Here is a 17,843-nt window from a genome sequence, read left to right as displayed (position 1 = left end):
AATGCCAATTTAGTAGAAACACTCCATGTAATTTAGTAGAAACACTTGTAACTGGTTAAAAACACTCCACATAATTTAGTAGAAACACTCCATGTAATTTAGTAGAAACACTTGTAACTGGTTAGAAACACTCCACATAATTTAGTAGAAACATTCCATGTAATTTAGCAGAATCATTAAATTCTGTGCAATTTGGCCATAAAACAAGCCAAATTTCTTGTCAGAAACACTCAAATATGTCTCAAGCAACAATACCTGGAACATGAGACAACTGGAATTTAAAAACAGATGGTTGTTTAAGAGAGGTTCATTCCTTCAGTGATTTTGTTTACAGGACCCTGATATTATGACTGTTGATGATGACTGCTTGTTTGAACATCTGATTTATAAAGCTGGTTTGACTGTCTAGTTGCTATGGACAGGTATCCACTTTACTTTTGGGGATGGAAGGAGGGGGAGATGAGAGACAGAACTTAGTTAACTTAATCTGTCAGTTACTGCAAGACAGGGCTCTAGATGACTAGATCAAAATTTGTCAGTTCCAGTAGACAAGCATCAAGACGATTTGGGAGGTATGGATAAGACTGGTTCAGCTGCATTTACTTACTTTTCTTTTATTGTGACTGGTTCAACTGTATTTACTTACTTTTCTTTTATTGTATTAGTTGAAAGTGACATTCTATCTCTGACTGCCATGAAGAACACCTCTTCTCTTGTTGACAAAAAGTAGTCTAGCATTGATTGCTAAGAAGAAATAAAAAAAATGATAAATCTCAGATTTCAAGCTTCAACTGTCCCAAGAATAAAATCCCTATGGATGAAAATATCTGATTTCTAATTTCTATACGATTTTGATGGCACTTTAAGTATGTACATCAAAACTGTGATTTTTTTCTTTCAAGTTCTTCTATTTTGGCTCTTGCACTTTCCATGAAAGGATTTAAGTTATGTCCCTTTACAAGAAGTCCAAAAAAAATTTGGGTAAAAAAATATATTGCGTTCAATTGAGTGTTTTCAGATTTGTCACTAAAATTATGCGGGCACAAAATATCAAGAATCGGGTCTCAATTGCTATAGACATTATCTTTCTACTCAAGTTACATAATAATATGCATCATTTTGAGCATGTAATGTCAAAAAATCTCTTCTGAATGAAAACTATTTGACCCAAATTGACCCCTGACTTTTCAAGTATTAAATTAGTAAAAATCAATCTCGGTCATTACATTGATTGGAATGTCAACCCATGTATTAGTTTCCTCTAACATCAGATCTATAAACAATATTTTACAATGGGACAATGTAGTAGAAAGGTTTAAAATATCTAAAATGTTATTCAAAATAAATGTGACCAAATTAATTACTTTAAAAATGGAGCAAATTTCTTTGCTCAAGATTGTCCCCAGACATTCTTGAAGTCATTTATATCCAACCAATTCTTGTCAGCAACCAGTTCAAGACATGGTTCTTGAAAAGCTAGATTAAACATTTAAATTGCTTCAGTTTTCTTAGTCTTTAGTGCCTTTCACAGTAAGTATGATGAGTGGTTGTTGTTGTTGTTTTAGAGTTTAATGCCATTTTTTAGCACACGATAGGCTATACATGGCAGCCAGTATTAATGGTGGAGGAAGAACCCGGGATAACCCCAGAAAGAACCACCAACCCACGAGAAGCTACTGACAAGCTTTCTCACATACCCACATTAGCCGAATCTGAGACTCGAACCCACGCAGACAGAGGTGAGATGGCAGTGATCCGTAATGGAGAGTGCTTTAGACCACTCGGCCACTCAGGGCCCACATGATAAGCAATAATCAGCATGAATTTGTAAACACATTTATTCACAAAGCAGACCTGAATCATAATTAATCCAATTTTGTTTATGCTGCCTTGTTGGGAAAGCATATATTGAGTTTGTGCATGTGCAGCAGGAGACCTATGAAGCATAATTTGCAAGACCCTACCTGTACAATTAAGGTAAAATTATCTTCAAACCTTTTTATACTCCACTGACAAAGATGAAACAGGATTAAGGAATAGAACACAGTTTTCTATGCTTTTTAACAATTTTAATTTTTACCTGAACTTGTGTATTGGCATTGAAAAGCATGATACACAGGAATCCAAGCACCTCCCTTGCAACGTCTTCATTTCTGGTGGCCAGATGTGGCAAAACTTTCCTCATTGCCCCTTTCCGATCATAAAAATTCTGGATGGTTTGGATAATTTTTAAATTTCTAAATTCAGTCAAAAGAAAAACAAATTATTTCTAAAGACAGTCTATATTAGTAAAGAAAGTTCTTACACAAAAAATATGAATTCAAGAAAATGTTATAAGAAAACAGCACTATGGCTGAGCGACAAACAATGACATTAAGTTAATTTTTTTAGATGTTAACCCTCTTTCTATCCATGGTGTACTAATCATTGAAAATATATGAGCTGCAAACCACCATGCAAATTCGATTTTTATTCATGAAGGAGCAATATTTGACAATAGTTTGTTTCTTTGCACCACAGACTGATACAAGTAAATACCAATTTATGTGATTCTTAGAGCAATAGTCTGATAAAATTGGGTACCAATCTCTGAAACATTTTCATTTCCTTTGAGCCACACTTCAGTACATCAAAATACCAGCTTTTGTGATTCTATGAGCAAGAGTCTGAGAAAATGACCTAAATATAAAAAGTAACCATGAGAAACTGAGCTCAATGCAAAGGAAAGCACAAATCACTGAAATGTGAAATACAGGTCAAACTGACCTGGTTTACATAGATGGCTGAATTACTTTATGATGCAATGATGCAATTACATTCTGAGCAAGTTAAGTGACTACATATATAATAATGTCTGCGAAAACGAGCCAAAACAAAGATTAACCAAAATTATTGGACCTTGAAATATAGGTCAGGGATCTAATTTTAACTAAATGACATTACACGTTATATGACACATTTCATCACCATGTTACAAGAGCTAGAAGTAGCAGTATCTGAGAAAACAATATCAATACAAATCCTAACTATCGAAATCGAGCTCAATCCAAATGTAAGCACAAACCCCTGAGTAGTGAAATATAGGTCACAGTGACCAAGTTTTCACCAACAGCTGTAATACTCCTCATGATACAATTACATACCAAGCTACATGATTACAAAGGAAACAGTGGTTGAGAAAATGAGCTAAACACAATATGTAACCAAACTCATGGAGCAAGAAATATGGATCATACTGAACTAATTTTCATTGGACGGTGTAGTGCTGAATGCAAACCTAACCAGAGTATTGCTTCCAGAAAGACAGACAGGCAGAAAGATGGACAGACAGGCAGAAATACTGACAGATGGATGGATAGACAGCCAGAAAGATGGACAGATATTATTAACCAATAAGCCATAACTGCCTTGCAATTCGACCAAAAATTAACTATCATAGAAACTTTTAATATCATGACAATAAATTCATCATGCATACCAAGGCAATAACAGATGTCTCCTGAAACTTGGTTTCTTTTCTCTTTTCTGCAAGAGAACCTAAAAATGAACAATTCTTGATGGCTAAATTTAGTGCCTCACTAAGGTTTGATAGGTTTTGAGACCGACATCTTTTGCTGAGCTGAGTTTCATTTTTTTAAAGCAAGTAACTGAAGTAGATGTTTAGTAATGCACATGAAATAATAAAATGTTTTGCCGATATCTTGAATGATAACTAACTTAATAGATCCTCATGATTGCCGATATCTTGAATGATCATCGTAACTAACTTAATAGATCCTCATGATTGCAGATATCTTGAATGATCATCGTAACTAACTTAATAGATCCTCATGATTGCTGATATCTTGAATGATCATCATAACTAACTTAATAGATCCTCATGATTGCCGATATCTTGAATGATCATCATAACTAACTTAATAGATCCTCATGATTGCAGATATCTTGAATGATCATCATAACTAACTTAATAGATCCTCATGATTGCAAAGGGACTTTTATGCATTCATATTTAAGCACAAGAAAATAATGAAAGGTGCAAAATGTATAGGTTTTGTGTCACACTATTGTGCTTTTATCATACACACAAAAGAAAATACAGCATCAAATATAGACATAGTTGCCTAAACTTTTGGGCTATACTATATGAACTCGCTTATAAGATGTGTCTAACTGCAATGTGCACAGACCCAGATCTGCCATTGCATAATATGCCAGCAGATCTGGTGCAGTTAGGATTAATCAGTAGAACAAACAACATAGACCCTAATCTGCTGACACTTGATGATACTGCAGATCAGGATCTTTGCTGCTTGCAATTTGACTCATCTTATAAGCATGTACATATGATACATTTATGATTTGTCACAAAATGGACATCATAAATTATCCATCCTTGCTATTCAAAACTAGTGCAAGAGTTGCAAAAAGAAACTGCCATTAAATATTTATTTTTTTAAATATATAAATAGCACAATATAAGGATCAAAAAATTCCAGGTGTGTCATTTCAACTGGCTAACACTTTGATAAAAGAAAGTTGTTATATTTATTAGTGAGTAATACTTTTCTATTTTTGGTTCTGTTGTTCTTGTAGCCCAATCCTCAGGAAGTTTCCTTTCCTCATTGTGAATTATTCCACGCAGTATCTGAAGACACTTGATGTTTAATTCATCCATCTCAAGTCTAGCACTTTCTGTCATTCTTTTCACTTCCATGGATATACTATCAGAAGAAAAAACAACATTATCCTGCCTTGCTGAAACTAGTGAAATGCAACTTTCATTACTGGTAGAAAGCAAAGTAACTTGCAAAGTAACTGAATCGGAAGTTAACAAACTATTTGGTGAAGATGCATGCATTCTAAAAACATTTCTTCATCATCCATAGAAGACCTCTCCAGTGGCCTAAGCATCCACCTCAGACAAAGGAGGTTGCAGGTTTGAACCCTGGCTGAGTCATACCAAAGACCTATAAAAATGGTACAAACAGTTTCCTCACTTGGCACTCAGCATTAAGAGGTTAGTGCTAGCAATGGTTGCCCTGGTGTCAGGATAATATGACTGGGTGGGACATGATGCTACATGTTGGTGGCATGATACCCCACTGCTAGACATCACTATAAACTGAAACACTGCAAACATGATAACGATATCACTAAAATTGTTACAGCTACATTAAAAGTCCAAAACACACACACACACACACACGCACACTCCATATAACATAACAAATATTAGAGTTTTAAAAATAGCTGCATATTTCCATACTGTTCACATTATGTTCAGTTCCACACAATGCAAGTGTTCCCATTGCTCCAGAAACCACAAGCGATGGATAAAGACTGCACATCTAAAGATGGGCTAGAATGCTGGAGACTTTCATATGTATCAGTGAAGGATAGAAACATTCAACCCAGGTTCAGAACTACGCATTAAACAGAAGGTTTCAATTTAAAAAATGAAATTATTTAATTGAACAGCAATGCATAGTGAAGGATTATTGCTTTCACAGTCCTGGCTATAAAACCTACAATGCATAGTAAAGGATTATTGTTTTCGTATTACTGGCTAAAAAACCTACAATGCAAATTGAAGGATTATTGTTTTCACAGTCCTGGCTATAAAATATACAATGCAAAGTGCAAGAATCTTTTTCTCACAATCCTGGCTAAAAAACCTACAAAGCATAGTAAAGGATTATTGTTTTCACATTACTGGCTAATAAAACATACAATGCATATAGTGAAGGATTGTTGTTTTAATATTACTGCTTAAAAACCTACAATGCATAGTCCTGGCTAAAAAAAACTACAATGCAAAGTGAAGGATTATTGTTTACAGATTACTGGCTAATAAAACCTACAATGCATAGTGAAAAATTATTTTTCTCAAAGTCCTGGCTAAAAAACCTACGAAGCATATTGAAGGATTATTTTCTAACAGTCCTGGCTAAAACATCTACAATGCATAGTGAAGGATTGTTGTTTTCACATTCCTCGCTATAAAATCTACAGTACAAATAAAATAGTTCCCAACTGTTGCACATAAATAATGAAAAGGACATACATGGCAACCCTGTTATAATGGACTTCATTATAACACAAATCTGCATATACAACACAGTCAAGTCAAAGATCCCAATGTTTTGTCTTTGTTGTCTTATTTGACCCTGCTCAAAACATCAGCCAAGCTGACAAACAAATCAAAAACATTCAGTTAAGCTTCAGAAACCAATAACTTGCAGATCATAATTAATGGTCTTACAAAGCAATGGTTAACTGAATCACATCTGTTACACAAGTTGTCAGGTTGAGGAATTATTACTATATAGGAATTAGCTAGATATGTTCACTACAATACACTGAACACATATTTTATACCAGCTTATTAAAATCTGAAATGTTCTCTGCAAAGAATGAAGAAAATGCTGTAATGAACAAACTTGACTTATCACTATTTACCAACACACAGGTAAAACCCGTTATGATGCAATACTCAGGGTCCAATGAATAACATCACAATAGAAGCAGGATCATGTTAATAAATTTTTCCAAAAAATTCCGTATAGAAAATGAGCCTTGAAATTTCAAAACTAACCTTTTGATCATATGTAGCAATATGTTTTAGAAAATTCTGGAACTTAAGACAACATTAAACGCAGTGCATGGATTAAAAATCTGATGAGGATACGAATAATCAGCTTTTCCGAGAGCATGTATTTATGATGTTAAAAAGATCACCTTAATGTAAAAAATGGGAGCCATGCTGCCATCATGTTATAAATGGAATCCTGTTATAACAAATCGAGTTATAACAGGTTTTATTTGTATATTCTGAAAATTCTAGGGGATAATAATATAATTGCTTCCATGTGTACTAACTGATCAATTGCAACAAAAAAAATACAGAAACCCAGGTCAGCTGTCACATTATGTGATGGCAATTCTGGGTCGATGCAGTTTGCAGTTGGACTCAACTTATAAGTGAGAATATACCACAACATTGTGTAATAGGTTAACTTATTCTGTTGGTATTGCATTTTTACATTAATGCAACACCAGTATAATATTACATTACGACCTCTAAAAGTAACAGCATACTGTCCAAGGCAAGTGCTCCAGATTCTAATCATTTTATTGAACAAAAATTACACATTTCATCATAATATAAAATAATAATAATAATTACAATAATAATAATAATAATAACAACAACAAAAACAATAATAATAATAATATTATTATTTTTTATTATTATTTTTATTATTATTATTATTATTATTATTATTATTATTATATTTTCATTCATTTTTCAGAATATTTATAATATTTTGACATGCTTCAAAATCTTTTCTTCTACTAGCTTTGCAAAACTGCCCTATAATGTGGATTTTATATATATATCTTCCAGCAACATTTGTGAATTCCATTTAAAATTCCAAATTGTCTTCTTGGTTAGAGATTATTAAGTTATTCCAGCAATGGTCCAGAATAAAACACTGCAACTGAGGCCAGTGACAAAATGTGAGTGTATGTCTATACTTACTGAAGCTGTGTGATAAGCTTCTCAGTCCATTCCACTCTTTTTTCTGGCTTTTTCTCGCTGCTGTTCAGGAAACATTTGATGTGACTCTGGAACTCCTCTCCCATTGGCAGTTCTTCATCCCCACCTATTTCTGTGTATACTATCAGAATAAAAAAGAAACATCAAAAGTTATGTAGAGATGAGATATTCCCCAGTGTTGCCAACTTATGTAAACACTCCAAGTGAAAACATCAGAGTATTATAAAAAAAATATTTAATACAGAAATTTTTAAGCATAAAAGGCACCTCAATGGAATTTGTTTGACATGTGTACCAAGTCTGGTTTAAAATCTTGAATCTTTTGAGAGTTGTACTCCAAAAGTAAAAATATTTATAGTTACAAAGACAGATGCAGTCATCAGAAGCCACTAGTCTTCTATAGCATAGCTCAAGTTGCAGTCATATGATGCCACTATAGTCTTCTATAACTTAGATGATGTTGCAGTCATCTGATGCCACTAGTTCCCCATATCACAGCCCATGTTGCAGTCATCTGATGCCACTAGTCCTCCATAACACAGCACATGCAACAGTCATCTGATGCCACTATAGTCTTCTATATCACAGTTCATGGTGCAGTCATCTGATGCCACTATAGTCTTCTATATCACAGTTCATGGTGCAGTCATCTGATGCCACTATAGTCTTCTATATCACAGTTCATGGTGCAGTCATCTGATGCCACTAATCCTCTATAACATAGCTGATGTTGCAGTCATCTTATGCCACTATATTCTTCTATAACATAGCTCATGTTGCAGTCATCTGATGCCACTAGTCCTCTGTAACATAGTTCATGCTGCAGTCATCTGATGCCACTAGTCCTCTGTAACATAGTTTATGCTGCAGTCATCTGATGCCACTAGTCCTTTATAACATTGCTCATGTTGCAGTCATCTGATGCCACTACATTCTTCTATAACATAGCTCATGTTGCAGTCATCTGATGCCACTAGTCCTCTGTAACATAGTTCATGCTGCAGTCATCTGATGCCACTAGTCCTCTGTAACATAGTTCATGCTGCAGTCATCTGATGCCACTAGTCCTCTGTAACATAGTTTATGCTGCAGTCATCTGATGCCACTAGTCCTTTATAACACTGCTCATGTTGCAGTCATCTTATGCCACTACATTCTTCTATAACATAGCTCATGTTGCAGTCATCTGATGCCACTAGTCCTCTGTAACATAGTTCATGCTGCAGTCATCTGATGCCACTAGTCCTCTGTAACATAGTTTATGCTGCAGTCATCTGATGCCACTAGTCCTTTATAACATTGCTCATGTTGCAGTCATCTGATGCCACTACATTCTTCTATAACATAGCTCATGTTGCAGTCATCTGATGCCACTAGTCCTCTGTAACATAGTTCATGCTGCAGTCATCTGATGCCACTAGTCCTCTGTAACATAGTTCATGCTGCAGTCATCTGATGCCACTAGTCCTCTGTAACATAGTTTATGCTGCAGTCATCTGATGCCACTAGTCCTTTATAACACTGCTCATGTTGCAGTCATCTTATGCCACTACATTCTTCTATAACATAGCTCATGTTGCAGTCATCTGATGCCACTAGTCCTCTGTAACATAGTTCATGCTGCAGTCATCTGATGCCACTAGTCTTCTGTAACATAGTTCATGCTGCAGTCATCTGATTCCACTAGTCCTTTATAACATAGCTCATGTTGCAGTCATCTGATGCCACTGGTCCTCTGTAACATAGTTCATGTTGCAGTCATCTGATGCCACTATAGTCTTTTATAACATAGCTCATGCTGCAGTAATATGATGCCAATAGTCTTTCATAACACAGCACATGCTGCAGTCATCTAATGCCACTTTAGTCTTTTATATCATGGCTCATGCTGAAGTCATTTGATGCCACTAGTCCTCTATAACATAGCTGATGTTGCAGTCATCTGATGCCATTATAGTCTTCAAAAGATCCTGATAATATGTGTTGTTTTACCATATCTTTCCAATACAGAGTACTCTATGACTTGAAATCATCCTATTAATTATGATGCAGAATTTTCTACAGTTAGCTTTTCAACAGCGTTGCAAATGGTATCATATATCACATCTTACAAAGTGTTATCAAGTGTATCCAAAACTGGCAGAAACATGTTTTAATTTGAGTTTTGATGATTTCAAACCATCTTAGCTCAGCGACATGTAAAACCATGCTGTTTTTGAACACTCAAACAGGGCGGCCTGTTGTAAATATAATTCTGCACAGGTACCCATGACACTGAATGAGTGTATATGATGCAGACAATGTTTTCAATACATGTGGAATGTAGTATGCCTGAAAAACTCTTCTGTCAATATAATGGTCTTTACCATTTCCAGTTCCAGGCTCTTGATAAACACTGTGGAAATTACATTACAATGCTGATTTTTAAGAAAACAAAAAAAAACCTACAGCTTTACAATTCATTAAATTGCAATTAAAACACAGATGCTCACTTTAATACCTTGTAAAATATGACAGGAAACCATTCAAAATTCAATTTGAAGGGAAAAAAAACATTTGTGGCTATGCATCACAGTTCTTGTACCACAATTATAACACTTATTTCAATTACTGCATAACATGGAAGGAATACAAATTATTCAAACTTTATGAATTTTGTTAACATTTTATAGACGTTTTTATCATTCCAAAGTCTTTTTCATTTGCGGGGTGGGTGGGGGTATGCATTTTAACATTCTGTTTGTGTGATTAATAGCAGTATTGAGTCAGCATCTAAAGAAGATTTTAGACTGTCATACCTCTTTTAGAGCTAATTTTCAGCTGAGCTGTCACTGTGTTGTGTCCGTAGAAGACAGTAGAGCAGTTCTTGTTAAAAGTGCGAAACTTAGCATTGATCTCTACCTCATCTGCATAATACTCAATGTTGCCCTGTGAGTAAAAATGAACTATTAAAATAAATCAAGCTTTCTCAATGCAGAAGTATAAATATGTTAGCAATTTCATATCCAAATTTTAAATTATTAATTTGTGCTAAAATCAGACTCATTCAAGGCCTTATCAAATACAGGTGCATGGTAAAACAACAAAAAATTGGCCTTGACTCTATCAATATTTGCACAAGTAAACTTTGTAATCACAATATATGTAAGTGCAATTATTTGATTTCTGTATATTGAGTCAGGAATATTGGGAAGCTGACACATGGAAGGACAAATGAACCAATAAGATGAAGCATGATCTCATTTTTATTGCTTCAGTGGGTATTAATATTTTTACAGAATGCTAAGTTTTTCTTTGTGATTTCAAAACCAAAGTTACTAAATGTAAGTGCTGGTTAGAATCAAGACAATAACATTCACATATTCTTGACACAACTCAAAATATTTTTACATATATTCATAACGGCATAATATTGAGTTCCACTATATTTTCATGAGATAAACTGATGATTTTAACTTCCTACACATTAATGCTATATGATATAAACATGTTTTTTAACATGCTACACATTAATATCATGAGATAAATTGATCATTTCAACATGCTACATAATGCCATGAGATAAACTGATGATTTTAACTTGCTACATATTAATGTCATATGAGATAAACATGTTTTTTTAACATGCTACACATTAATATCATGAGATAAATTGATCATTTCAACATGCTACATAATGCCATGAGATAAACTGATGATTTTAACTTCTACATGTTAATGTCATATGAGATAAACATGTTTTTTAACATGCTACACATTAATGTCATGAGATAAATTGATCATTTCAACATGCTACATAATGCCATGAGATAAACTGATGATTTTAACTTCCTACATATTAATGTCATATGAGATAAACATGTTTTTTAACACACTACACATTAATATCATGAGATAAATTGATCATTTCAACATGCTACATAATACCATGAGATAAACTGATGATTTTAACTTGCTACATATTAATGTCATATGAGATAAATTGATTATTTCAACGTTACACAATAATGCCGTATGAGGAAATAATTGATGATTTTAACTTGGTACACGTTATTGCTGAGAATGTTGCACATCACATTTAGAGTCCTTTATGCTTCAAAGTCTAGCTCAGGAGTCAACATTTGAAATATTTCCTGCATAACTATTCCTGTTTAAGTTGGATAAAACTTTCTTCTATTATGTATCTTTACTAGTAGATATGCTGAATATCACATCCAAGGTTATATCTTCAAGGTCAACAACATGTCAAAGAGATAAGTTATTTACCTTTCAACTTTATAATTCTTATGCACTTTCAGATACAGACAGGTTCTTTAAAACTCCTATGTTTCACATAACCATTTATTCTTACACAGTTGATCTTGCAGTTGATACTAATAATCACTTTGTATTTCCATTTCACACACTCAGATGGGAACTACTTTGGTGCCTTCTTTGAGGTTGGTGTGTCTGTATTTTTGCCACAGTCAATCAAATATTTCAGAAATCAAACTCATGCTGAATTTTATTCATGTGTAAAGCTAAAAGTATTTTGAAAAAATATATATTATAAAATATATATAAAAGAGGGATGCGTAATAAACACAAAATTCATTTGTGTTTTGTTCTGAGTTGGGTAAAAGAGCTAGTTTGATATGGAGAATGACTATGTCTTGGTCTCAGATGGCTTAGACCTGTCCCTACCCAATATCAAATTTGTTCATTCTGCCAACTCATAACAAAGCACTTATGTAGTTTTGAGTATGTATCCCTTCCAGACAATGAGCTGAGTACCATTTTCAGGGTTGTATTTGCAAGGAAAAGTTCTAAGATCTTCAACACATGATGTGGGTGCATATATTAACCAAATATGCCTGTCCCATGTAAAACTGTGGACTATTTCATAATTTTATGCATGACACTGACCAAGAAGTTGATAATTCAAGATACAAAATCAACATCTCTGGATATAATTCAAATACATGTATCACTCTTCTGTCCATAGATATTGCAACTGTGCTATTTGACTTTCTCTGTTTCAGAAGACTTTGGTCATGAATGAAAGTTCTGCAGGGGTGAACCAGATGACCCTGAACACACAAATACACCTCAAGAAAGATAATTCAGGCTCTCTTACCCTTCTGACAGCACTGGATGTATCCTCCACTGTAATGCCAGAAGCAAATCGATCCAAAACATGCTCCAGGTTCTGTTGTGTAAACAAAGCAACAAGCTTAGTCATGAAAATGATCAAGCATCTAATAGGAATTAATTGGAGTTACCTGATTAGTTTACGTGTTTTCACACTGATAAGTTTACATATGTTTTCAAATTGATGAGTTTACATGTGTTTTCAAATTGATGAGTTTATATATGTTTACAAATTGATGAGCTTACATGTTTTCAAATTGATGAGTTTACATGTTTTCAAATTGATGAGTTTAAATATATTTTCAAATTGTAAATAACCAGGATGATCATTACTACATCTTCTTGGAAGGAAATTATACAATATTTACTAACATCAATGAAGACAGTCTCTCAGTCTAAGTTAGTGAGACTTCTATCTCTTTTAATTTAAATGATATCAATGTTTTGTACTTGTTCTGTGTCTGACAGATCACAAAATGGAGTATTTCTGCATCGTAACTGAAAATATGTAACACAACAATCTACACTATATCAGTCATTCATGATTAAAATTAATACATTAAACTATTTCTTTCACATTTCTGTGTCCACCATTTTCGGCCAAAATGTCTCTGTTATATATTGCTAGCTCAGAGGACCAGTTATGGAAACAATGCCATGAAAATGAAGGTTACCTCTCTATCTTGTAATATTTATTTCTCCTTCTTGATCTCATATTAATTTATATTTTTGCCCCAATTAAAAAAAAAGGATAAGGATTTTTTTGGAGAAAGAAATAAATTACTCATCTAAAACAAAAGCAACAAAATCTAAGTGAAACATTTTTCTTTGTTAAGACTTGCTGGATCATTATACATTAGGAAAACAGTCATTACCATGTAAAGCCACCCCTAACAAGCTAAGAAAACATTCCTCACATCTTTTAGTTTGTTTTCATAACAAAATTGGGTTTCCTGAGTGGCCGAGTGGTCTAAAGCGCTCTCTGTTACGGATCACTGCCATCTCACCTCTGTCTGCGTGGGTTAGAGTCTCAGATTCAGCTAATGTGGGTATGTGAGAAAGCTTGCCAGTAGCTTCTTGAGAGTCGGTGGTTCTTTCTGGGGATTTCCCGGGTTCTTCCTCCACCATTAATACTGGCTGCCATGTATAGCCTATCGTGTGCTGAAAAATGGCATTAAACCCTACAACAACATAACAAAATTGTTAAAAAGTCATCTGCATGTCAATACAGGTCAGTCAAGTGTGGTCTCCTTTTGAACAGAAGGATTGCTGCCAATCCCATCAATTATCAATTGCTACTGGAGATTATGTGCATACTTTTCCAGGAATGTAATTGCAGGAAGGGCCTGGGGCATATGTGCATGCTTTTCCAGGAATGTAATTGCAGGGACGGCCTGGGGCATATGTGCATGCTTTTCCAGGAATGCAACTGCAAGGAGGGCCTTGTGCATATGTGCATGGCTTTCCAGGAATGAAACTGCAGTGAGGGCCTGGGGCATATGTGCATGGCTTTCCAAGAATGTAACAGCAAGGGAGGGTATGGGGCATATGTGCATGCCTTTCCAGGAATGTAAGTACAGCGAGGGTATGGGGGATGTAACCTAATATGACCAGGTAATGAAAGAACATATATTACCCTAACATTGGCATCTCTTTCAAATAGGCTATCCAAAATATAATATGTTAGGACAATAGGTAAGTGGTTGAGGGAATCTCATCAGCTTGCCATGGAGTTGGCCAGAGCTTTGGTCGGCCAACGCATGAGGCAGCATCAAGTCACATGTGAGATATGGGCTAGGGTCAGCACATGGACAATGAAGAAGAAGTTTAGATTAAAAAAATAGTTTGCTCCAACAAATCGGGGGGCCCCGAGTGGCCGAGTGGTCTAATGCGCTCTCCATTACGGATCACTGCCATCTCACCTCTGTCTGCATGGGTTCGAGTCTTGGGCTCGGCCAATGTGGATATGTGAGAAAGCTTGCCGGTAGCTTCTCGTGGGTCGGTGGTTCTTTTCGGTGTTTTTCCAGGTTCTTCCTCCACCATTAATACTGGCCGCCATGTATAGCCAATCTTGTGCTGAATGAAAATGGTGTTAAACCTTATAACAACAACAACAAAGCTCCAAAAATCCAGGATAAGTAGAGAAATCCTTGTCATTATGAAGCTGATCAGTGACTTGGGAAGGTAACCTGCTATTAAAGCTGGAGAAAGTTGTCTCTGACCTCCACCCCATGACTTGAATGAAGTCATTGGGAACAGTTGTGACTGAATGCTATGCTGTGATAACTGCCCTAACCTCATGAACCATCAAGCATAGGAAAATCATCTGGTCTTGGGTTAATTCCTTCCAGACTGTGTAGATAGTCCTAAGGATTCAGGACAACAGAGTCTAAGCAAAAATATAATTTCTTCCTTCTCTGAATGGTAAGAACAAATGATACCTCCTTCTTCTGACTGGACAAGTCCACTTCAGGTACCATTTCTGTGCACTTAAAAGTAGGGTCAAAAGAAGAAAGTGGTTTCAAGACAAACAATTAAATTCCCATGAGTGGAAGCCTGTTCTTAGCAATGAAAACAGTGCCATCATGAGAAACTGAACCATCAGGGTAGAAATGTGGATAGTTTAGGTTGACTAAGACAAACAGAAAAGACAGAGTTGCCAAGAAACACATTCTTGGACAGAATGAAAATGCCGTTTCTAGATAACATTTATTGCCGCAATCAAAATACATTCACTGTGTGATTAATCTCCAGGAGATTGATGTGCATAAAGTGTTTCTAAAGCTTGAAACTTTACTCGCAACTTGAAAGGAGAACAGAAGGTAGACACCTCAGCCAATCATGCTGGCATCATTTCAGATCATGATTTCTGGCAGGTGATCCCGTAGTGGGATGCCTGTCATAAACAAAGAGAGGTCTTCCTATTTTCTTTGATGTGACCTCATATAGCTTGAAATTTTGTCCACTTGTTTAAGGGGACAAAGTATTTGGCTGCTGATGGGATAGGATGATCATCTGCAGGGATGTCATGGACAAAAGGCCCAAAGTCAGAAAAATCCAAGCTGAATTAAGAAGACCCAGAAAGCAACGAAATTTCCAAGCAGAGATATGACTCTCTCAGCAGATGAGAAACATTGCAGAGTAAATATTCAAGGCACATTTTTAAATAAAAGAAAAGGAAGACAAAACTAAATTTAAGGAGTCTTGGAACTCCATGCCCAGCTGAGTAAAATGTTGCAATGAATAAGATTGGATTTGTTTTTACTGACAAAGAATCTATGGTGAAGTAAGAGGGAGCCCAAGGAATTCAAGTCTTGGTACTAAAGATTGCTTAACTGATATTTTATAGTATGTTATCCAGGTAGTCCTACAATGTAAAACCTCACCCCTGATATTTATCTTTTGGGCGCTGAGGTCTTACTACCCAAATCACTGTGCTGTGTAGCATGTTCTGATTTTGAAAACAATGGAATAAGTCAAATTTTCAGGAATATCTCACACATTTGGCAGCCCATATTGGTGCTTTTCTACAAATTAAAGTTATAATGTTTTAGTCAGACTTTACTTACTCTGATGTCTTTTTCCTCATAAGTTCATATTTTCATACTAGCAATGGACCTGTTTTCAAGTTCCATTGGGCCAAATATTTCAGTTGGCTGGAATGCGATGGAAGCCAGGAATACCAAAATTGGTTAAAAGGTTGATAAGAATCTTAAACAAAACGAAGAAATCTAAACACGTTCCTCAATATAAATATTTTTGTATTCATCTGGTTAAAGAATTGTACTTAAACTTTAAATGATCTCAGAATTCCAGTTTCCTTCACTTTACTGCCAACTGAAATGTAGGCCAATGAAACTTAAAACAGGCCCATTTGCTTGTGTGAAAATTTGGGTAGCTAATTAAGATTGCACTGGTCACATTGTTGTACAACAAAGTCAGGCAACTGAAGTGCAAATTATTCATCTACATTAATAATGTGATGAGATTTTGAAGAAAAACAAATGTCTTTAGGATTGCTTAAACTGGAAAAGAAACATATAGTGGAATGTATTTGTGAGACCTCTTGGTGACAACAATGACCATGCCCAAATGGAAGGAGTAACTCTCAATTAACAGGATTCTGTATGAATCACTCTATCCATGAGGAGGCCACTCTCATCTGACTTGCAAACCAGCAGGCATTTAACGTAGTCACAATTCTGGTGCTAAACAAAGCTAAAAAATGTGGTAAACATCTTTTGTAACTTGGGAGGGTATCATGTTGTGGGAACTGTGAAAATGTATTGATTGGTTCAGTCCTGATCAACTTTAATTACCATAGATACTCACTTATAAGGTCGGGTCCAATTGCAAATAATGCAGACCCTGATCTGACATCACATTAAATGATGGTAGATCATGATCTATGTTGCTTTCTTAACTGATTACTACAAACAAACTGCACAGACCCAGATCTGTTGGGACATTGTATGATAGCAGATCTGGTTCTAAACAGTTTGAAGTTGGAATAGACTTATACGCAAGTGTATGCAGTATTCCAAAACTGCTTAGAATGCATATTTTACACAAATTGTGATACAAAGATTTGCGAACAGTTCGTGTTACATATATACCTACCGAGTTTGGCATATTTGATATTGGCACAAGTGTTGTAAGGCAATTCACTAGGTTTTTCATGTGATGTGGCTTGTACAACAAAGGTCCAACGACTTCTCCAAACAACTGCAAAAAGAAAGATTCACTAAATAATTTATTTGGGGATGTACCATGATGTCTGTTGTTAAATAAAGTGGTCCCCAACCACAGCTGTATATTCTGCATGGGGATGGGGCAGAAGTTTTTAAAAAAATAATACATCTGAACTAATATGGCATTATATGTTATTTAAAGAAGAATATAGGAAATCTTATGTTGGTGTAAATTGGTTTATTCAAACATACAAACTGTACCAGGTTATGGAGGTGTATTTTTACACCAGCAAAATGCAAAGCTAATTAGTACTCAAACTAAATGCTCAGATATAGAGATCAACAAGATGTACCAAACATTTTACATGTAATCATTTAGTGGATCATATTTTCTTCAAATTTCATGTACAGCAAGGCAAGACAAGGTACTTAAAGCTCCACTAGACTACAGATGTAAG

General features: G+C 35.2%; 1 protein-coding gene across 1 annotated transcript in view; it reads right to left on the bottom strand.

Annotated features, from left to right (window-relative positions):
- The window catches only part of LOC149780798 (inositol 1,4,5-trisphosphate-gated calcium channel ITPR3-like), a 265,188-nt gene that overhangs the window by 78,454 nt on the left and 168,891 nt on the right, over window positions 1–17,843 (bottom strand). Inside the window, exons 39-45 of the mRNA XM_089936233.1 lie at window positions 17,315–17,419; window positions 12,681–12,752; window positions 10,363–10,492; window positions 7,547–7,685; window positions 4,566–4,724; window positions 2,081–2,237; window positions 647–744 (exon numbers count right to left, since the gene is read on the bottom strand). Of these exons, the coding sequence (XP_089792359.1) occupies window positions 647–744; window positions 2,081–2,237; window positions 4,566–4,724; window positions 7,547–7,685; window positions 10,363–10,492; window positions 12,681–12,752; window positions 17,315–17,419 (860 nt within the window). The remainder of the gene's footprint in view (window positions 1–646; window positions 745–2,080; window positions 2,238–4,565; window positions 4,725–7,546; window positions 7,686–10,362; window positions 10,493–12,680; window positions 12,753–17,314; window positions 17,420–17,843) is intronic.

Source organism: Sinohyriopsis cumingii, chromosome 16 (genome assembly GCF_028554795.1).
Source record: "Sinohyriopsis cumingii isolate HCF-2022 chromosome 16, ASM2855479v2, whole genome shotgun sequence".
Taxonomy (NCBI): domain Eukaryota; kingdom Metazoa; phylum Mollusca; class Bivalvia; order Unionida; family Unionidae; genus Sinohyriopsis; species Sinohyriopsis cumingii.
This window is presented reverse-complemented; position numbering and strand designations above follow the sequence as displayed.